The 23165-nt window shown below is 34.7% G+C and overlaps 1 protein-coding gene across 7 annotated transcripts in view; it reads left to right on the top strand.

The window, feature by feature from the left end:
- EXOC6 (exocyst complex component 6) overlaps positions 1–23165 on the top strand; it is an 89096-nt gene that overhangs the window by 28684 nt on the left and 37247 nt on the right. For 3 of the 7 annotated variants that reach the window (XM_058840717.1, XM_058840719.1, XM_058840722.1), the window contains exons 6-19: positions 2157–2361; positions 3443–3598; positions 4253–4321; positions 7659–7742; positions 7835–7881; positions 8267–8387; positions 9486–9557; positions 10154–10251; positions 11364–11469; positions 13328–13437; positions 14454–14565; positions 15395–15529; positions 18628–18807; positions 21858–21887. In XM_058840717.1, the coding sequence (XP_058696700.1) occupies positions 2157–2361; positions 3443–3598; positions 4253–4321; positions 7659–7742; positions 7835–7881; positions 8267–8387; positions 9486–9557; positions 10154–10251; positions 11364–11469; positions 13328–13437; positions 14454–14565; positions 15395–15529; positions 18628–18807; positions 21858–21887 (1525 nt within the window). Of the gene's footprint in view, positions 1–2156; positions 2362–3442; positions 3599–4252; positions 4322–7658; positions 7743–7834; positions 7882–8266; positions 8388–9485; positions 9558–10153; positions 10252–11363; positions 11470–13327; positions 13438–14453; positions 14566–15394; positions 15530–18627; positions 18808–21802; positions 21888–23165 lie in introns of those variants that run through there. The other 4 variants (XM_058840718.1, XM_058840720.1, XM_058840721.1 and 1 more) reach the window with 2 other exon arrangements.

The following is a 23165-nucleotide window of genomic DNA, read 5'->3' as shown; positions in this document are numbered from 1 at the left end:
AAAAAATGATAAATTTTGCATTGAGGAGCATATTCTCCTAAGATCAGCTCAGAAGAATAGACAGGAGAATGCTATATTTAGATGAAAAAATAACTTTGAAGATACTTCTTCAACTCATTTGTAGTCAAATGGGCAGTCTTCACCTTATGCGATTGATAATACATGATGGGAACAAAATAATATTGTCAAAACCTTTAGCATTGAGTTAAATCTATTGGAAGTTTTAAAATCTAAATATATAAATACATCATTCTGTGAAATTATATGCAAAAGTTTTTGGTTTAAATTCTGACCTGTAGATGACCTTCAAATTAACAGGACTTCAGTGCTTTATTAGAACAGATGTTAAAAGGGCAAGGTCCTGAGCTCCATATATGTATAATTAGTAAGGCACTCTAGAATGGATTTAGAATGGATTATGTTAATTCTGATCTTAGAGCCAGCAGTCAAAAACCTCCCAGATGAACTAACAGTGTTCTGATAAGCTGATCTGTATAATTTAAATAAAAACCTTTTATACGATTTTGATGCTATTATGGTTTTATTCCCCAGAAGTCTCACCATGTGGCACTCTTGGCCATTTTCTATTTAGAAAAACAAAACCCACACACATAAACCCCCCCAGACCTTTTCTTATGTGCAACATTCCTGTCACCTTATGTATATTTTCTATAAACCAAGCATATAAGAAACAAAAGCTCCTAATTTACACTTGAAACCTCTTTATTTGCAGTCTTCTGAAAGCAGCTCTGTTTTGGAATAAAAGAGAAGATTTTTCCCATCCTCCAGCTATGCTGAGCTGTTAACTTAGAAATGTCTTGATTAAGAAGATTCAAAACACTGTCTTAATTTCAGAATTGAGCAAGAAATGATGTTCATTGTGACTGTAGTGTTAGTAATTTGTTATTGCTTGTCTAGTGAAAGAAATCAGAAACTTGGCTTACATTTTTTGAAAGTGTTTACTCACTATATATGCAAAGTAATATCCAGAAACTAAAGAACCGTAAGGGACACTTTTCTAGGTTTTTTTCTCATTTGAAGGGACTTTCCTCATATTCAGCTTTTTCCCCTCAAGATAATTTGGTAATTTTTCAAAACAGATTATGTTGGACTTTAAGGAAGAAAAAGGAATTAAAATTATGGGAGAAAAGCTGAAAATGGGTTAAGGATGTTACTCCATATTTGTGGAAAGAAAGGTTGGAACTAGCAGCAAGTTAACTCCATCTGATCTGAGTGTTTCTGCTTTTCCCGTTTAAGACCAAGGCAGAAGGAATCGGTTTACCTTATTCTGTTCTAATTGGATAAACTAAATTCATTTTCCCTACTCCCTCCAGGACTGAGTACCTGATAAGAGTATTACATAAAGGGAAATTATTGTCACATCTGCAGTTGACTACTGTCCTACTCATGTTTAGCATGGTTCCTGTGCCTCTCTTTAAACTGTGTTTAAGATCACAGGTTTGTTGATTCTGGTACTTGGTTAATTCAATGTAGTTGTTTTCTGGGTGGGAGAGACTGTATTTTGTTAGAAGAATTCATAGGTTTGTGTTTTACAGCAAAGTCCAATATACTGCTGGAAAAAGTATTGTTCAGAATAGATGTATATGTGTCTTTTCCACTAAGGATGGTGGAAAGAGGGTGGGCATAGATGTGTGTATGTGTTCATGTACACCTGAAGAAGGCAGGTACCTGCAGGTATGCTTTATCAAGCAATACCAATTTTTTTCATTGTTTGGTGCATATGCTGCAGTGTTGGGTGCTTGGCAGTTTGTGTGTCAGAAAAACCCGAAATCATTAAAAAACCCTAATCAGTTCAATCTAGAAGGGGAGATGGTGGTTATGACTTCAGTGTCTCCGTTCTGCAGGATGCTCCATGTGGTACTGGGACTGTTGATCAGAACAGTTAATACTATAGAAGCCTACTTAAAGTTTTGACTTGGCTGAGTCACTCTGGCACTTCACTGGGTTTTTTTTCCAACTAAAGCATTATATGGATGACCTTTTGATTGATAAGTTTTTGAAAAATTTTTCTAACAATAGAGTAAATTAATTAGATGCATATTGATTCCATGTGTGATATTGATATATATGTTTGATAAGTTATTTTACCAACTTTTAATAAGAAGCTGCATAATTTTATATTAATCTCTTTGTAGATACTATTCTGCTTTGAAAACAATGGAGCAGCTAGAAAATCTCTATCTTCCTAGAGTTAGCCAATACCGCTTTTGCCAGATAATGATAGAAAATCTTCCAAAACTACGTGAAGAAATAAAAGAAATATCCATGTCAGATCTGAAGGATTTCTTAGAGAGTATTCGAAAGCATTCTGACAGAATTGGGGAAACTGCCATGAAACAGGTAAACCAGCCAAACAGTATTACTTCTGTCCTGTTGTGCACTGAAAATTTCAGTGCATTAGTCTCAATTTATCCCAGAAGGTTTGTTCAAAGATTGCAGTCATCCCACAGATCTGTGAGTAAAGATGGAGAGCTTTAAGATGCGAACATGTTGTGTGGGTTTCATCAGTGTCCTAGACAAGAGGTAGTTTCCTCCCTGAGAAAGGAAGGAGAGATGCTGTATATCTCAGGTTTCAAGAAATTATGAATTACTTTGAGTAGTCAGCTCCTGGGTCGTGTGTATCTCAGCAGCTGCATCAAAACAAAGAGCAGCCTATCTGGCCAGCTAGCCAGGATGAGTTAGACAAAAGAAGTGTTGAGATAACTAGTTGTCTCTAAAGTGCTACTCATACAGAAGACTGAGGTAAGAACCAGAAGGAGACTGAGACAGCTGGAGGCCTTGTCTGCTCCATCGCAAAATAATCTGCCACTTCAGAGCACTACTATTAGGCAAGGTTTAAAGCAGTTAATGCTTTAAAAATTTATTTGGAGAGCAAATAACGTTTTCATTTGACTTCTCGTTGACAGAATTTGGGTTGGGTTGCCATTTGTCATCTAAGGTTCTTGTAAAATGCAGCACTGATTTTTATAAATGAAACCTAATTGCAAGGTTATGCTGTGCTGCCTTCAATAGTAAGGGCAATATAGTGCCTTTGACTTCTGCAGCTGACTGCTCACTTAGACTTAACTGAAGACAGCAAAAAAGTATCCGAGAACTCAGATACCTGTACTTCATTTAAATACTGATTCTCTGCAATTTATGATCAGGAAAATTACAGATTGATTTGTAAATATTTTTCTGCCTTTAAAAATTTATTCTGGTGATTAGGGAAAAGTTATTCAGGATTCACTATTGAATTTATTTGTCATCCCAAACTGATTAAAGGCAAAATCATTGGTGTGTAGGCTGAGGGCGTGCATGTGCCTTGCAGTTATACTGATGTGTATTCAATTGCACCACCTGTTTTTCATGTCCTAGCATATACTCATCAGTAATGGAATTTGACTTGCATGCCTCTTAATTGATTCTACTCTTAAAACAGGCACAGCAGCAGAAAACCTTTAGTACTGCTCTTCAGAAGCAGAATAATGTAAACTATGGTCGGAATATGCATTTAGGTAGAAACAGGATTTTGGAATCCAAGAATGAGATCACATTGAAGCGAACATTTGAAGATGAGGATGAACATGAAGAAGAGGTAACTTTGTACTAAATCAGTTCATCTTATTTAATTTTGTAGATTTATTGAACAACACTCTCTGTCTTTACACATGGTTTAGATGGTTAACATTAACAGAACACCTTCAAGGTGTGCCAGTCCAGATCAGCATTTTAGGGTGAAAAATTAGTGCTAAAATATTAGTTGTATTAATGCTAGCTTTAGCATTATGTTTGAGGACATTCAATTAGACAGGACTTGCAGTTATTCTGGAATTCAGTTGTAATTTACATCATACATTGCCTGCCCACTGTTAGTGTTACATGACTCACTAGAATATTCTGGTGTTGCTAAATCCTGCATTTTGGTATTGAGGACCTCATCTTAGGTGAGAACTCTTTCATCTGTCAAACACTCAGTATTCCTAAATTGAATAAAACAGTGAGTATTTAGACCTTTAAATCTGATGCTCTTGAAACACAGAAAAAGGAGTGTGGTATTGTAACACAAATAAAATTTGACTGTAATGCTAAAGGAGGAGAGATTGCAGCAGTTGTTTCATTGTTTCCCAATAGGAGCCATCTATTTTTGAGTCTTTATTATGTAGACAAGTTCTGTTGGTAATATATCTCATTTTGTAGATTATATGCTTATTATGTTTTATATACTCTTCTTTTTCCTTTCCTTCTTCAGGTTTTAACAGCCCAAGATCTTGTAGACTTTTCTCCAGTCTATAGGTGTTTGCACATCTACTCAGTTTTGGTATGTATTAAGGTGACCTCAAAAAGCGATTTACAGTTTTGAAGTGACATATTCATTTTCACATTGTTCATACCCATAATAGTTCCCAATCAGGCAAGTATATTGCTTCTAGTGTTAGTAGTTCTGGATGAACCAGCTGGGATGGGTATAGGTAGTCAGGGCATGAGCCCATGTGTGCTTTCGTATGCATAATAAAGGACACTCCCCAAGGCATTTATTACCTAGGTGTTTTTAAATATATGTGTAAAATATGCCTGTTTGCCTTAATATTGGTATCCACACTTTCACAGTTCCCACAAGTATTCTGTGTTACCCAAGTATTTGGATGAATGTTACAAAACATAGGAATATTCAGTCTGAATCTTGGGGAAATCAGAGTAGTAGCGAAAAATATGAAGCAAAATCTGAAGATTCTGACAGGGTGTGCCCAGGCAAATTAGATTCGACTCAATGGCAGAAACACAATAGCCTGTTTTAGCTTCTGTAAAAGAGATTCAGTGCACAAGCTTACAAGGATGAAAACCTTTCTTGGGAAACATGGTATCAAATTATTTGTTGTTTTCTTATCTTTCCTATGTCTCAGTTACTTTTGAAGTCAGATTACTTATAGAATTTAAGTATCAGTGACATGAAGCTGATGTACTTGTAAGTATTGCTAATCCTACAGTCTCAGCTGCACCTGCCTTCAAGCATTCAGGCTGGGTTATCTTCTTTTTATGGAATCCTTGCAGCTGTGTTACATGAAAGCTTGCATATTGAAATACTTTAAATGTAATTTCACTGTAACTTTTTTTTTTTTAAAGAAAAAATGCAAATAAAACCATCATTAATTGTTCATCTCACTGAAAAGTTGGGAAGGACAGAAAGACAGGCTGACAGAACTGTTGGAAGAGTAGACTGTTTCTTTTAACAGAGAACAATGTGAAATAACACATTAAAAAGAATGTGTAAAATTAAGCATGCCAGTTGACAGCTACTAATTCTTTCTTTAGTATAATAAAGGAACAGGAAGTAAAATTGAGAGATTACATTTAAAAGTAATACATAATTATATTTTTCACTTTTACAAGAATCCTGAAGTTGCATCCTTGATCCAAAGATAAGCTTTTTAGGTTTACACGGGAAGTTTTCCAGATTCCAAATTCACCGGAGACAGAAAACAACTTGGAGTGCTCCCTGATATCAAAAATGGTTGTTGATGTAGACTTCTGTGTTTCCTGCCACCATAATTTTCTTAATAAGCCATAATAGCATTATTAAGAGTTGTGCATTAGCCACTTCTGGGGGTCCTTCTCATTTACCTTGTGTTGCAAACCATCTATTTTTAGTTTAGAGAACTTGACAAAGAAGGGGAGTTGATACCAGATGATAATAAGGATCTTACATCAAGTGTTATGTTCTTAATGAATTCCGTCTCTGCTACAAAATATTATAATTTCATACAGGACAGTAGTTTTCTACTCTGCTTCTTCATATTGAAGAAGAAAGCACAATTTTTATATACCTCAGAATATTACACAGCTTGTGATTCCAACCTAGGGATGGCAAGATACATACATACCAAACATAGACTTTATTTATGGACCAGTAACCTTTCTTGAGACTAAAAATTTATGAGAAATATACATAAAGATCTTTATTTAGCCTGTGTATTATGAGAGATGCTGTATATATAAATTCTGGTGAAGATACCCCTGCCCCTTTTACATATAATGTTATCTTTTAATAAAACACTGTATCAGTGTAAAACAAGTGTATCTATGGTGTGAAATAGTCCTGAAATTTATAACAAAACATGAACTGATTTATTGTTTCTGTTGATAGAAACTCATGTAATTTTGGAAGCTGGACAAAACAAATGCATCACTTTGTTATATTTTATCTTGCCTAGGCTTTGCTGATTCAGTGAGTGAACCATCAAGGTTGTTGGTGTATTCTCTTGATTGCCTCAGCACATCTGGTTCAAACAGTTGTTATGCCTGAATCATTAATTGTGACTGCATAGTATAGCATGGTCTATAAATAATGATAAGACATTTTACATCTCCACTTGTGTGGATTTGAGAACAGCTAGTCCTTTTCACTTGAGAAGCTTTTGTCAGGACTGGGTAGAGATTTGATGCTGGAGATAGAAGTCAACAGTCTAAACACTGCACTGAATATTTGGGCTGGCAGTGAATGGTTGGTAGCTGTGATCATTAGGTGTTTGTATGAATTGGAACATACTGTCTGCTGCAACAGACAGTGTTAGTAAATTTGCATCTTGGTTTCAAGTGGATTTTTTTGGGTTTTAAGCAAAGTCTCTTTTACTTTTAGGCTTTCTTAGGTTAGCAGTATTTCTAAATATGACTAAATATTCATTATTAGCTAAATATTCATTATGAACTAAATGTATATCTTATAAAGGAGTTAGGTAAGTAATCCTGGTTTAGTAGGATAAAATGTCTAATTGACATTAATTAATGACAGTATATATTAATGACAATAATAATTTGATTTGGAGATTTTTGGATGACCAGGTAATGGAATTCTAAATAGCAGTGGCCTAATAATAGGCTCATAAAGTAAAAACAAACCTTAAAAATGCTAAGCTCTTTTATTCTGCTTGCATACAAATTGCTTGTGGTTTGGTAGATAGACGAGTCAATGTAGCACTGATTTCAGATGGACAGATGGTTTCTACTGAATGGTCATCTTAATGAGATGAGTAGGATGTCACTTGAATTCCTCATAATACAATCTTTAGGCACAGAAGGTATTGTATTTTTAAGGATCCTGATAGGAAAAAAAAATCCAAATCCACACTCATTATAAATCCAAAGAGAATAAACAAATATTCAATAAATCTCATGTGTGTCTTTCCTCAGGCAAGGCTAATGCAGGCAGTGTTCAGATGTGTCATGTATTCACAGAAGCATTTTTGTAACAACTTTATAATGCAGTTACTTTCTTGAATAACCTAGAGAAATGTTTTAGGAGACAATGAATTTCAATTATACAGTAACAGGCAATATGCCTCATCTGTGAATATTAATATACTCTGAACGTTGTAGTTTAAAAATGGACACACTGTTTAAAATGCATAGTGTTGCTTGGCAAAATGTAGGCATGTGAGCAAAATTTCTATTTACAGTACAGGCTGTAAGCTTCTCTACAGAAAAAGGTAATTTCTGTGTATTTCATGCATGCAAAACTTTGCTGGTGTCAGCTGGAGGTTTACACATGGAATAAATGCAAAATATGTGCTTAATTTAAGAGAATAGTATCTTTAATTTAAGAAGGGCCTTTTTCATACTGAGACATTATTCTTTTTTTGACTGCTTACGTCTTTTTTTAGGGTGATGGAGAAATATTTGAAAATTACTACAGAAAACAAAGGAGGAAACAAGCAAGATTAGTTCTGCAACCACAGTCAAGCATGGTAACCAGTACTTTCGATTTTGTATTGATTTGAGTTGAAGCAAATGCTTAGTGATATTTTTGTTCCTAACTTGTTTTCTTTTTCTTTGAAAGCATGAAACAGTAGAAGGCTATAGAAGATACTTCAGTCAAATTGTAGGGTAAGTTTTCTAAGTGAAAATTTATTTCAGTTTTACTGTGTTGATTCTTAATTCAGCCTGTGTTCACCCATTGTCCAAGAAATTTCTTGTGCAAGAGTCAGTTTCTGCACAAATCATTTGGGTGGTTATTGGTGGATCTGAGTAGGAAAGAGCATCCAGACCCTACCAGCACAGTGCCCTACAAGGACCCTCCAGCAGTCTTGGCTCCAGATGGCATGAAACAAACTTTTCACATTTTTACTTCATTCTGGGTGAAGCACAACACCAAACCTACTGAAGTGGCACTGCTCCAGTGGGGAAGGTTTTGGCGATGCTTGGGTGTGAAGGGTAATATTTGCTCTAATATTAGAAACAACTAAATAATTCAAGTATGATTTCGTTTTAGTTTTTTTGTAGTAGAAGACCACATTTTACATGTAACCCAAGGATTGGTAACTAGGACATACACTGATGAACTGTGGAACATGGCCCTTTCCAAGATCATCGCTGTTCTTAGAACACATTCAGTAAGTGAGAAGTCTTATCAGTATTGCAGTTTAAAGCCTCTTACTTCAGAGCTCTGTGTATTTAAAGCAGGGATAGCAACAAAGTGAAAAATTACACCTTTCTCATGTTTTCTTTTTCTTGTGATTAAAAATTGCTCAGATTTGGGAGGGAGCCTGCCAAGCTTTTGTTTTTCCCAACAGTATCAGGCTGTGATCCGAAGCCATGGGCTATTTGCATAATCCTCCACTGATTTACAACTCACTGGGTCTTCCAAACGTTCTCTTAGTCCAGCAGTTTAGAATATGCAGAGTTAATCTGCTGTTATTATTGCAATCCTTCCTCATTAGTCTCAACTGACCTCTTCATTAGATCAGATTGAATAGTTCAGCACTGAAAGCACCACCAGGAAATAGTTCCTAATTATCATTCCAAATGCTGTGTTTCCAAAATAAACTCCACCAGCAAAACCCTTGCAGCTCTCTCTTCAATGCTATGGTAGTGTTATGTTTATGTTGAAGTAAAAGCATTAGAAAACTTCCATATCACTTGGGTATTTTGGTGCATTCAAGTGTGTCTCCTAAAGTTATATTCCTACCTTAGGTGCAGTGATGCTGGGTGCTATTTCTTATTCCTCTATGAAAAACAAATGGAATACACATTGTTCACTCAGACTGACTGATAATAAATTGCTTCAGAGTTTACTATTGGTGTAACTTTCACTGTCAGAAAAAATGCAACAACTTTAAAACTGTTGGAGGTGGCACAGCATTAGTGAGACCCAGGCTTGGTGGTCAAAAGAATTTCCTATGGAACCTCTGTGATACTGATTCAGCCAAGTGTGCTTATATTCCACTAAAATAAATGTGGTTTTCAGTCTCAGTACACCATGGTGGTATTTATTGAATCTCATATTTTAGCTGTCTTTTTCTGAACTTTTACACCATTATAGTTATATAAAAATTTAACAAATACTTTTATGTAGCTGAACTAAGTAAAGACAAACATTAATAAATTGTTGTTCACTAAGGCTGGATAATTTAACCTGTGATACTCTTCTTTGAAAATGTTTGTCCAATATTTCAAATCCTTTAAATAAAACCAGAATTTCTCACTTTCAGTCATATTGCAGTGATCCTGACCTTGTTCTGGAACTGAAGAATCTCATTGTAGTGTTTGCTGATACTTTGCAGGTACATACTGTATTATTAATTTAACTGAAATTCTTGTAGGCAGATTTTAACTTTAGATGAGTGCAGTGTTTGTGTTTTCATGAATAATATATACAAATCAAACCCAAAATTGCACAGTAATATAAAAAAATGTATTTCTTGCCTTAGCCTCTCATTTTCCATGTTATGAACTGAACACGAGTGTTCTGGGCTATCCAGCAAGCATCAGCTATTCATATCTGTGCAAAATTAATGTTAGTTTTGTAATTTGTGTATGCTCTTGTCTTTTAAAAGTGCTTTACTTCTAATCTTAAAAAAGAATAGCATTCCAGTTATCATTAACTCCTTAGCTGAAGGACTAAGTGAACATCACTGGAAAGTATTCTTGCAGTTTTTAACAAACAAGGAGAAATGCTGCAAATTTCCCAATGCACAGGATAAATACTTTGGTAAAAATGTAATAAATCAACATGTAGTGTGCTGCATGTACTGTAATTTGTGTTATAGAGGTGATAAGCTTGAATATAAGTCTCACCTCAGACTTCTGAAATGTTGTCATAGGAACTGAGTGTATTGGTTCTTGATCTATCTATCCCTTCTTCATTTTCATCCTTCAGGGCTATGGTTTTCCTGTGAACCGACTATTTGATCTTTTATTTGAAATAAGAGACCAATACAATGAAACACTGCTTAAAAAGTGGTCTGGATTGTTCAGGTTAGTATATCAAAATAGTTGTGCCTTTTGTATTGCATCTATTGTTTTTGTCTGAGCTCGAGTTTTTATGATGTAATTCAGAAAGAATTTATTAACTCAAATGTTGTGTATGAATTTCAGGGTGGTTAGGACTAAGATACTTATCACGTGTAACTATTAAATAGAAGAAGAGACATCAAGTACTGCTTCTACAGTTAATGGAAAGAAGGAAGGTCTCCAAGGGGACATCATTGGAGAAACATGCAGGGGAGAGACATCTGTTTCTCTTCTTTAGGAACCTGATAATTCCAGGTTATTGCAGTAGGGCTTTAAGCTCCTAATTTAGGTTGTCTTAATGTTTATTGTTGGCTGATATGCATATCTGCCTGACAAACTACTGTCATCGCCACTGTATCTTCTTGTTTTTTTAATGAAAGACATTTTCCACCAATTCTTTGAGATCATTTGATTGAATAAAATCTAAGTCCAGGAATACATCAGCCTCAGACTGTACTCCATGGCCTGTTTGCACAGAGGGTGTGATGTCTCAATATGTAGAAATTGCTTGCCATAAAGTGTTTTATTACAGAAAACCTTAATATTAAATTGACCACTTAAGGTTCTCCAGTTCCCTGTGCTTCTGTTATAGACATTTGACTTGTACAGAAGTGCAGAAGGTGCCCAAACAATGCTGTGGCCATTTCCTGCTTGAAGTCCATTCAGTCATCTCCATTGACCATATGCAGCTCTGGTGCCAAAGTGAGACACTCTGAATATCAGCTTTAGTGTAGGAAAAGTGCAGGTTTCTTTGATCAATAGGTATATTATGGTTTACTCTGGAGTGGATTAGTTGCTCTGAGGTTCCTTTGCTGTATTATTCACATGTGAAAACACTTTTGGGTATTTTTTTCCTCTGTGGTTAGACATACTGTAAAGAGTTAACACATACGAAGTATTTCCAAAGTAATCAAAAATACTTGGTATGTGTAAAATTCTTCAACTTTTTAAAGATGCAGACCTAAGTGTGGTGGTAAAATTTTTATTTATTATATATATGTATATTTTTACACTTTAACACCAGAAAATACTGTAAGTTACATATCCAAATTTTTTTCACTTTTCTTATTCACCAGGGATATTTTTGAAGCTGACAACTACAGCCCTATCCCTGTAGCAAATGAAGAGGAATACAGAGTTGTTATAAGCAAATTTCCTTTTCAGGATCCAGAGCTTGATAAGGTGAGGGAAACTTTTATGTTACTAAAGTTTGTGACAATCCAGTTGAAGACACTAGGGACAGTAATGATTTCTATAATTAAAAAACAATTAAAATTTGAAAAGCTAGGTAGATTAAGAAGCTAAATCACCTTCTCTGTGTGTAATTATGTAGTCATAAGTAAATATGAAAATGAAAGGTTGAGTCATTTGCTCAGATGTTTGAGTGAATAATGAAATCCATTGTTTTGTAAACAAATTAATAATAGAGTTAAATTGATAAAGTCCTTATGTAATTATAATGCAGTCTGTCTTTAGCTAAATTTTGTTGCAACTTGTGTTTAATTACTCAGTATATGCTGTTGTATTGCAAAATATATGTAAAATAGAGATTGGTTAGAGACAATGATTTCTGTATTTTACTTGTAAATATTTGTGTTCAAGCATGTGGGGCAAAATACACGTGAAGGGACTGTGAATAATTCTGCTGTAATAGCACTGCAGTAGGATGTCCTTTTGTAGCCTCAGCCATTCTTTCACTACAGGCTCTCATCACAGAAAGGTGATTAACCTGTTCTGCTAGTCAAATGGGATTTTAGAAATAACAGTGAGGAAATCAGAGGCTCATCATGGAGTCTGTAGAGGGGCACTAAGTCTGAGAACCACATGACAGTGGGAGTAACTGTGGCAGGGGGAAGCTCTTTTATACAAGATCCATTGCTGGAGATACCTGCAAAAGTGAAGAGCTATTTTAATTCTGTGGTTCAACAGGGATTTGCCAGAAATTGTAACAGCTGCATGTCATTAATACAGTGTTGCAATGAAGATGAAAAATTAAAGGAGGTTTTTATGCTGATTTTTGAATGAGATTCCAAAGTGCTTTCTGGATGCATTCCTCCATCAAATTAATTTACTTAGCCATTATAATACTAAAGTAAGTTAAATAGAATGGAAATCCCTTACAGTATTGGAAGTATTCTATACCCCGGATACTATTTAGCATGTCATATTTTGCTAATAAACTGTAGAAATTTTTATTTTGTACCAAATACTCTTATCTCCTATACATATATATATGTGATTACTACAAAGCTTTGGCTGTTGTTGATGGATGCTTTTTTCTAATGAGAAATTGAATTATTTATAGGTGATACCAGTTGATGGTTTTTCTTATGCATTAGTCATAAACAGGAAAATAATTTTTTGTAAATGTGAAAAAATATGTATTCAGTGCAGTCATACCTATTTAGTTTGTGTAGTTTTAATTTAATTTATTCACTTTTGTTCTCCCAAATACAGTATCAGCTTTAAAATCGAAGTAAGAAGCATGATTTTATTATTACAAACTTACTATTATTTCCCACATGTTAATCCAAATTCCTGAAAATAATTCAAACTGCTTTGGTTTTGTGAACCTTAAAAAATTAGTGTAAGCATTCTCAAGATACTTTGACAATCCCAGAAGTGTTGAACTTCTCAAACTTTTTTTTTGCACTGCTTTCTTTAGGAAAAAAAAAAGTTTGCATTTTGAACCTCTTATCCCAATTGCTTCTGTCTTGTTCATTCAGATTAAAAGCAGTTTGAGACCTGATTTTAATGTATGTTTGTAAATTCCTTTCTGCAGGAGCATCTTGAATTACATAAAATCTCCAAACTTCATCATAATTTAAAGAAGTGATAAAATCGTATTCTGCTTATGAGCTATTTAAACAAATGTAGAAATCAGCTCAACATGTGCAGCTCTGTATTTGATGAAAATGACAAAAAGTTTAGATAGATTAAAATGTTGATGTTAAGTGGTTTTCTAATTGTTGTGTTTAGTACCAAGCTCTTGTTGGAATCAGTTGCAAGTGTAAGACAGTATTATCTCTTATTTTCTCAGCAATCCTTTCCAAAGAAGCTTCCAATGTCTCAGTCAGTGCCTCAAATTTACATGCAGGTGAAGGAATTTATTTATGCAAGCCTTAAGTTTTCAGAGTCACTTCACCGCAGGTAAGCTGGAACTATCAGGAATGTGGCTGTAAAGTAGCTTGCAACTTTCAGGTGACCTAAAAATATATACTAAAATGAAAATACACTTTCTTCTGTACTTGCTTGCTATGCTTGTTTCATAATTTACAGACGTAATTCTTCATAGCTATTTAATCTATTTATTCCCAGTGCTGTTGCATGTATTTATACATATGTGGATATGTATGTACTATAATATGTGCATTGGTGAGCAGGCAATTTAAAACACTCCTGGGGTTCTTTAAACAGCATTGACTCGTTTGAAGAATCTGGAGAATTTATTTCTTTAACAAAGCATGTAAAGATTGAAAAGTACACTTTAATACTGACCAGTTCAGAAGTAATTGTTTAGCATCCCTGATTACTTCCTAGTGTTTCCCTACTCAGTGCTTGGAGCTCCCTTAGCAATGATTTCTCCTGCAACAAAACATGCAGTCTGCATGTCCACTCCCTCCTTATCCCACCTTTTACTGATGGAAAACATCACGATTCATCCATTTCATTTCCTCTTCTGCCTTCAAAAGCATAGTTTTAATTGCATAAAATAGAATTCAGAGATCTGAAGTCTGGAAGGTATTTGTGGCCTTGTCACCCACTTCTGCACTGTTAAAGATGTAAATTACTCCCTTTCACACATTGTTAATTGATACTGTTTATAATTTACACGTACTAATGAGCACATGTTGACCTCCTTAGTAACTCATTAAAACCCACAAATTACTCTTTACAAACTGCTGTGTCAATAAACATGTTCAAAATCTAAAAATAACAGATTTTCCTTCAGTGTTGAAATTCAGTTAATGGACAATTTGGTAGGTGAAGGAGGTGTTCTATCTGCTGGATCACAAAAAAGTTGGAGCAACCAGAATTTAAATGCACACAGAGAATTCTTAGCATCAAAAGTTCCCTTTGTAGGGAAGAAATTAAAATTATTAAGTATTGCTGTCAAAGTATTGCTAAGTACAGCATAATTATAAAAATAACCCTTTTTTTTTCAGTTCAACAGAAATAGATGATATGCTCAGAAAATCTACAAATTTGCTGCTTACAAGAACTCTAAGTAGTTGTTTACAGAACCTAATTAAAAAACCTCATATAGGTTTAACAGAGGTAAGTTTTGAAACACCTATTCGAAACTGTGGGTTTTAAAACAATCCATGCTAAAACTATTTTTGTAAGTGTAGATACACGAATATTGACATCACAGTATGAGGAAATCAAGTAGTGTTTGTTTTAAAATTAAAAATGAAATAAGTATAAAAAGCATCAATATATCTGACATACATGAGAACAATACAGTGTTAGGTCTAGTTTGTCCCAGGGATGCCTTTTGAGACAGACATGACAATGAAAGGGTTTTGTGTTTTTTATGATAAACAGAGAGTTGCAGGAAATAAGCCAAAAACATACACATTTTTGTTTACATTTAGAGTATGATTTGTGTGTTCTGTCTAGCAGTTAGTATCACTGATGTTGAGTTTCTGTTTTTTCCATAAAAAATAGGGTGGAGTGAGATAGAAGATACAGTTGAATGCATCATTCTGCAGGCAGTGTTGCGACTTTTTAAGAGCAGTAAATTAAAAAAAAACAAACAAATGGCACAAATTAGTGATTTTATTTCAGCAATGTTTTCCTTTATATATTCTTTCTCTTATATTTTCTTTCCCTTTTTAATTCTAAACTATCTATTAGATTTAGTTCACTCGGTAGGTGTCTGAAATCTTTGTTTTTGAAATGGTGTAATTTGTATTTAAGCTACATTATTACTCCTTAGTGATATTTGAAAGCAAGCTTGAAAACTAACAGGAAATAGGTGGTGACCTGAAATACTGAAATGAATTTCTAATAGCATTGTTCCTGAAGGAAGTAACCATTTACAAAATTAAATTACAATAGGTGATATAAAAAGATTTTTACAAGAATTTTTTGTCTCTTGTAGCTTGTTCAAATCATCATAAACACAACACACTTGGAGCAAGCCTGTAAATATCTTGAGGATTTTATATCTAACATTACAAATATTTCACAATTGACTGTTCACACTGCAAGACTTTATGGGCTTTCTACATTTAAGGTATGGTATATCTTATCCATTATGTGACTGTCTGAAAAGTTATGTAAATGAAGCATTTTAAACCAAGAAGGGTGAGAGCAAGTCTGCATGTCTTCTCATCTTTGTCTCTAAAGTAATTCTGAACTCTTAAGCATTCAGTTGTAACACTGAGCAGATAAACAGTGTTTTTTAATGTCATTAGTATGATCTGGAATATGTCAGTACATGAGAAGCCTCAATATTATCTTTCAAGTGCATTTTTTATTAAGTTGTGAAATGGCAGTCAAAGCTTGATTCACCAGAAGCTTTTAATAGATCAAGCTCCAGTTTGTGTAACTTCTCTCTCTTTCTAAATGGAATCAAGCAAAACAGCTACCTTAATCTGAAATGTTTGTATCTATTTTTTATTCTACAGTAGAATTATTTTGTGATGTATTTTCAAAGGGTATATTAGTTTAAAAGAAGTATTAACGACTAGTGCTTGAACTAAAATTATTCTGTGATATTTTTAGAATTTAAACCACAAAACAAAAGTAAAAGTCATCAGGGATTTTACAGCAGCTGCAACTTGAACTTTAGGTATTTGGCATCTTTTCCATGCACGCTGAAACAGAGTGATTTATTGTATTTATGGGATAAAGAGGATTAATCCTATTGAGAGAGTTCTGTTTTCTGCAATTCATTTTATCTCTTGATGCAATGTGTAGCCTATCCTACTGTAATATACCCTCTGGCATAGATATTAAAAGGTGGGTGAGGTGGAATAAAATATCACCATTGCAAGACACTTCAGATTTCCAGTTGATGGCTAATGATTCTCCCATTAGCTGTTGCTTGTTTTGCTAAGGATTTAGTGCATAAGGTAAAGTAGAAATGTTGTGGACTAGCAACTGTACTCGGTTAGCATTGCCCTCCCAGCAGTTTTAATAATTTTAGTCTGGGGTGCCTAATTTGCTTGTTGAGTACCATCAGTGCATGTGTGTCTTGGAATTTGTGTGTCTACAGCTATTTTCCTCAAAGGACAATTCATTACCTTTTTACCAATCAAACATGCATTCAATAACACTTAATACAGTCATAGTCTTTGATTTCATTAAGAGATGAGATATTCTTTATCCTTGAATTTCATTTAATAAGTACATTTGCAAGTTGCATTATACTTTTTGTAGATTGCTTATGCTGTTTAACACTCCTACAGGCTAAGTTCTGTTGGAAGGATTCAGTGCTGTGCCTGTTCTTAGTGAGTTTAGCATGTATGCACTTCGGAAAAATACAGGATAAATATGGACAAACAGGAGGGGTTTTTTGTGTGTGTGGTTTCTCTCCTGTCTACTTGCCTGGAGAACTTGTTAGCACAACGTTCTCCAATTATAGTAGAAAATTCTTTTCTTGTTAATCCCTCCTTTTTTCCCCCCTATTGTAAAGAAAAACTGTTCACGGTTCCCCAACTGGGCCCTCACAGAGTTTGGTATGTTCTACTGTTATTAAATTCATCTCCTGGTGGCAAATTGTGTCACCTCCATTCTTTCAGAGTGGTCAAAAATCTCCTTTTATTAGCAGCATTGATCACATCTCCATGATTCCATGAGGTGAGCCTTTAAAATTACACTGTATTTTTTTTAATGCAAGACAAAACCAGAAGGACTAGTCCTGCCATTGCCAGAAAATCATTTTAACTGTTAACGGTGATAGAACCACTCCACAAATTACTTAGATTAAAAAAAAAAAAAAAAAATCCAAACTAGGCAGATATTTTTGAAAGTCTCATCATTATAGATTGCTGCAACTGAGGTTTTGTTGTTAATTAAAGACTTTAAATGTAGACTTGACTTTAATTGAAACTTTCTTAGTCATGGCCACCTACAAAATTGTGGATATCCACATACTCCTTTGACATGATGACAGGTTGCCAGATTCTTGCATTTTGGATTTGGAGAGCTGTTCAGTGGAGGCTTTCTCAAGTTGGTTTAGCAGTAAAAATGCTGTATTTTGGGAATCATACTTTGATATTTATTTATGTCAGGGCCACATACTTTCTTGCTTACTTCTGAAGTGCCTCTCAGCCTAGGGCCTGACTGAAGGCTGAACTTGGCACACTCAATGTGAGGACACCTTTAAGCTCAGATAAATGTGAATATTTTTATTTTTTCTTTTTGCATTTCTTATTTACACTTTTCTCAAATGCCATGTTTTTTTGGATTGCTTTCTTCTAGAGGAAAGTAGTAATGGGAGTTTAATCTGCTTCTTTGTTGCTTCAGAGTATCCAGGCTATTTTCACTCTCTAAAAATCTTAAGTAACTGATCCATTTGGTTTAAATCAGAGGTCGTACTTGAATTATTTCTCCATATCAGTGCAGAAAATTTTATATTGAGCCCAAATTAGAAAGATACTCAGTATCTTTAAACTGCAGGCTGGCAAAAGCACAACTTTCTAGCAGCGCACACACAAGTATCTGCACATAAATCCCATTGCATCTCTGAGGATGTCCCCTGTACAAACGAGGCAGAGACAGTATTGTAAACTCAGTTCACAGTAAATGCAGGACTTTGATGTTCCAAAAAGTAGAATCCAGGATGTGGCAGAACAAAAGAAGGAGCAAGCAGGGGAGTGCTCTGCATCATGGATTTTTATAGGAGGATGAAAAATTATGAGTATTCTTCAGATGTGCAGCTTTAAGACAGCAATTACATAAAAAATCATATGATTGCTTGACCTCTGTCCATAAAAGACAAAATTATTAGGTTCTTTTATTATTTTCTTTGTAAAAGAAAAATCAACTTTGTGTCAGGGTTGATAAATTTGTAAGGCTGAAGTAAAGGTGGTTGTTGTGAAGGAAGTAAACAAATTGCTTTGTTTTCAAATTAATTTAATTTGTCTGAAAACTTTGATTATTCTGTAAATGCTCACAGAATTATAATCAGTCATAGTATGCATGATGGGAGTGTTTTAAAAGCCACAGCCTCAGATATGATAGATATTAAAGTACCAATTTCAATAAATTATTTTTTAATCTAAGAAAAACACAAGACTTCAGTTTTGTTGATGGACATAATTTTATCTGCATTTAATAATATTCTAGAATTCTGACAAGCATTGCACACTTTTTTTTTTTTTTCAGGATGCAAGGCATGCTGCAGAAGGAGAAATATACACAAAGCTTAACCAAAAAATAGATGAATTTATTCAGATTGCTGATTATGATTGGACAATGTCTGAATCAGATGGAAGAGCCAGTGGATACTTAATGGACCTAATTAACTTTTTAAGAAGCACGTTTCAAGTTTTTACTCATTTACCTGTAAGTGTTCAAAATTAAGTTTAATTTCAAACTATTTGAGCAAATTTTATTTTAAAGCAGTAGGGTTTGAACAAAAGGTTCTGTTTTTTGATTTGTGCACATGCTGACAGATGTAGTTTTAAGTTTTTCTCAGCACAGAAATATTGTCAAATTTGTATCAGTATGTTTGTGGAGCTTACCCATCATAATATTTAGAAAATACTTTCAAATACTTCAGTCTAAATATTGTTACCAGCAACTAATTTACAAATAGTGTAAGAACTCATGCAGTTTTCTAGAGCCTTTTTGATTAACCATCTTGATTTTGTGTGCACATGCATTGGTTCAAAAAATGCAGAATTGATGTAAATCCTACATTTGTGCATAAGATTATGGAGGTCTTGCATTCTCCAAGGTTTTTAGCTAAATACTTTTGATCATAAAAAGTTACTTGGTTCTAGTTAGCAGAGTTTCATTGAATGAATCCTTATATTCAAATATGTCCTGTGTTATTTTGTCCCAGGAAAAAGGTTACTGTTAGCCTGTCTTATGTATGAATTATTACATTCTGTTGTCTGATTTCCCCTTGATTTCATATAAAAAAGACTATTTCTAGTTTGGCTTATCATCATAATGGTTTATAGCTTTATAGGTTTGGAATAACTTCAGTAAGTAATTCAAGCTACATCTGATTTTTATCAGCTTGTCCTTGGTTGCTACAGTCACACTGATGTCTGAGTGCTTTGGCCACCTGCAATGCTTAAAAAGAATAAGTCCTCAATGCTTAGGATGTTTTGAGGCTTTGGACTGAAAGAAAAAATTGCTTTATGTGCACAGCAAGACGTTGAATTTGCTGGCATAGCAGGCTTATCTTGCCTTCCAGATCTTACACAGAGACTGCAATTCTTCAGTCTCCTGTCCTTTTAACTGACGCAAAGACAAAGCCCACTCAAAATGTATCATGTGATATTGATGTGAATGTGTCATGTGAGGCATGTGCTTCTGTGCCAAATCAGTGGAGCGTTTTTTGATAAAGAATAGCAAGTTTGTTAGATAGTGTAATTCATTGTAACTTAGTATACAAAGCAGTGTGAACAAATGGCACTGGTTCTCAGTGGCCATATGCATATGGCAGTTAAGGGATGTGAAATTTGTTGAGCAGGATGTACAGAAGTCTGTCATGAATGTATGTTGCTAAATGGTTGTTCAGAAACGAGCCAGACAAAACGAAGTAATGGGTTAAGAGGAATGCAAAGAAGCAGCTGTGGCATTAGGACTTAAGAAGTGTGGAAGGTATAGAATTATGTGCCTGGGGGTACAAGTCAGCCTTTGGAGAAAGCTAGTTTCTGTAAAGAGGTTATTCTGTAATTTCAAACTCTGGTCAGGTAACAGGCATGATGTGGAACTGTATGGACAAGTAGTCTGCTGTGGCAAGAGGTTTCTTGTAATTTTTCACTTATCCTGCATCTCGTTCCCTATCCTATCTTGGCCAATTGTAGAGAAATACAGTCCTGTGAATGTTGTGTGTGAAGTTTATATGAAAATGTGTGCACACTATGGTGATTCTAGTTAGATTTGTACTAGTAAGTTATTTTTGTGAAGAGAAAATTTTTAGTAAAAGTATTTTCCAAGATTAACCCAGAACAAAGTTCTATAACTCATTAAAATAGTAAGTGCTCTGGAGTGATAAACTAAGCTAGATTTTCACATGCTGTAATTAAGGTTTGGAATAGTTTTAGAATTAATTTTCATTAATGAATTATTCCATTAATGTCACGGTGTCATTTCCATAATAGTTTTTGTATGGCTGGCAGAAACATTCCACTGCTCAAAATAATTTATCAGAACCTTTTCTGTAATTAGAAGTCAAAGAACAAATTCCTAGCACGCTGGCCATAATTCTAGTAAGGAAAAGAGCGGGACAAGTAGAGAGGTCTTTACTACCTTTACATATCCAATTGTGTTAGAGGGCATTGGGCTAGGACTGGGGACACTAGTTGGCCATGCTGGTTCTTTGTTGTCACACTCCAGAGACACTGACTTTCTCTTTGGTATTGTTTCAAACACTAGTCTGCCTATAGAAGTGTTATAATATATTCTTAAACTATTTTTTTTGTTGCAGTCATCGGGTTCTTGTCATTAGAATCTTGTTTTATTTTTGCAGTATGTATAAGCTGTGTAAATGCACGGGGATGTGTCTTCATGCTTTCATGTGGGGCTGTAGTGAAGTATTTCTGTACCAATGTAGGCATAACTTTTCAAAAATGCATCTTACATTGTGTATCTGTTTTATTCAGTTTGTATTATTTTCATTGGAATATTAGAGCTTTAAATCAGGTAGACCATGAACTCTACTGAATCTGCACACAAAGTGACATAAGTTAGTTGGGGACTTATATCTCTGTTGAATTATTGGAAATGTCGTGTGTCTCCAAAGCTTCTTTTCTGTCTCAAGTCTTGCATGTTAATTTTCTCCTCTGTGTTTGATTACTGTACTTAAGAAGCAATTTTGGAAAAGAAAACAGCTTTCTTCCACCCTACAGTTATATTGCTATAAGTTTTATGTTAAAATTTATTAATGGGTTGTGTTATATTTGGATTCTTACTAAAGAATCCTGAGCCATTTTAAGTCTTGCTTGAACAAAGCATGTTAGTAACATACAGATAGTCTCTGTAAGCCATAATGGTAAACATGGCATTTATTTTTTAACCTAAGACTTTTGGAGTATATTCTTTCTTGTAATGAAAAGTTTCTGGAAAGGCATTTCAACAGACACTTTGTCATTTGAAGTTTGCTACTTTGATATTTTGGCATACAGTTCCTTATTACAGAAAAACATATTATTGCCAAATTAATATTATTTAAGTTATAATATCTTTGTTACACTTCAACAAAATACTAAATAAGTTCAGAGGTTTAAAGAAATTACTATTATGTAGCTATAATTGTTCTTTTTTGTAAGCTTTTGCTTATCTTTTATTGCTACCAATTTTTTTATTCTTTTTTTTTTTGAAGTTGACAGTACATCTTAATTTTTTTGTTTTGATTGCCTTACTGGTTTCCTTCTCAGCATAACAACAATGACCATGCAGCTATGTCGGTAAGTAGATGCAAGATGAAGAAAAAGCATGTGAACAGAAAAACTATGAACTGCCTGCAGGCTTATTGCTTCAATTTTTAATCATTTAATAAAAAGACCCTTTCTGTTTTGCTGATAACTTGCTGTGTACCTTGTGTGGATGCATGCAGGGATCAGGTTAATGACTAACATTGGGCTTTCATGCACTGGGACAGACAGCAGGAGTCCTAAAAACCTTGCAGAAGGTTGATGGGATGTGCCTTGCATCCCAAATGAGGTGATTTAGAGACTGAGAACTCTTGAAAGAGAGGTCAGGTATCAAAATACAGTGGTGAGACATGCATACAAAATTAGGATAGAGTGATATAGCTGAATAAAGAATCAGTGAAAGTTCCATCGTTCCCCTGCTGCATTTGTCTGGGTTAAGAAATGTGTGTGCTGGTGTTCTTTATTTGCTTTTTAAAATTTTTTTAAAGAAGCTGATGAATTGTATTTAAGAATTCTCCCATCCCCTGATGATTTTCATATTTTTTTTCATATCAGGAATTCATTCTGCTTTGGGATAAGCATTGCTGTGATAATGGAAGTGATGAGGTTAATACTACTAAATTATTAAAACTGGGAGAATGGATCTAGCAGTGGGCTCCCAAGTTGTTAGGAGCCTAGAGCACAAGTTGCAAGTGGAGATGTAAGGAGGTGGAGTATTTAGTCTGTTAAACAGAAGGCTGAGGAGAGATGCAGCCTACAACCTCTTGAAGAACAAATACAAAACTGATGGAACCAAACCTCTTGGTTGGACTGGCGATTTCAGACATGGCTGTGGTCACAGGTAGAAGCTTGGCAGGAGGAGCTTTGGTATTAGAGGGAAATTGTGCTTGAAGAGAGTGGTGCAGTGTTGAAGGAGATTGCAAAAGAGGCTGCTCAATTCCCATCCTCAGTTACTTTGAAGGGTCTGCAGGAGAAAAGGTCAATGGACCTGAAGTAGTGTTGGCAACAGTGCTCCAAGTAGGTTGGACTAGATGACAATGGTTCATTCCAATCAACACTTCTATCATTTAATACTCAGCATCCTGGTGTACTGTCAAGATAATAGGTGTCATCAGCTCTGTGTTTTGTGTAGAAATATTTCCTGTTAGTATTGTATAGGTCTCAGGCTGCTGGTTATTTCAAGATTGAGGGCTAGCAAAATTTCAGCAATGTAGAACGCAGAAGCTATGTGGCTTTTGGAAGGTTTTAGTTGGAAAGTCATACAGTTTTTAATGGTTCTGTTTTCTGGATTCACAAGAATTTAGTCTTTTG

The sequence above is a fragment of the Poecile atricapillus genome, chromosome 6 (genome assembly GCF_030490865.1).
Source record: "Poecile atricapillus isolate bPoeAtr1 chromosome 6, bPoeAtr1.hap1, whole genome shotgun sequence".
Classification (NCBI taxonomy): domain Eukaryota; kingdom Metazoa; phylum Chordata; class Aves; order Passeriformes; family Paridae; genus Poecile; species Poecile atricapillus.
This window is presented reverse-complemented; position numbering and strand designations above follow the sequence as displayed.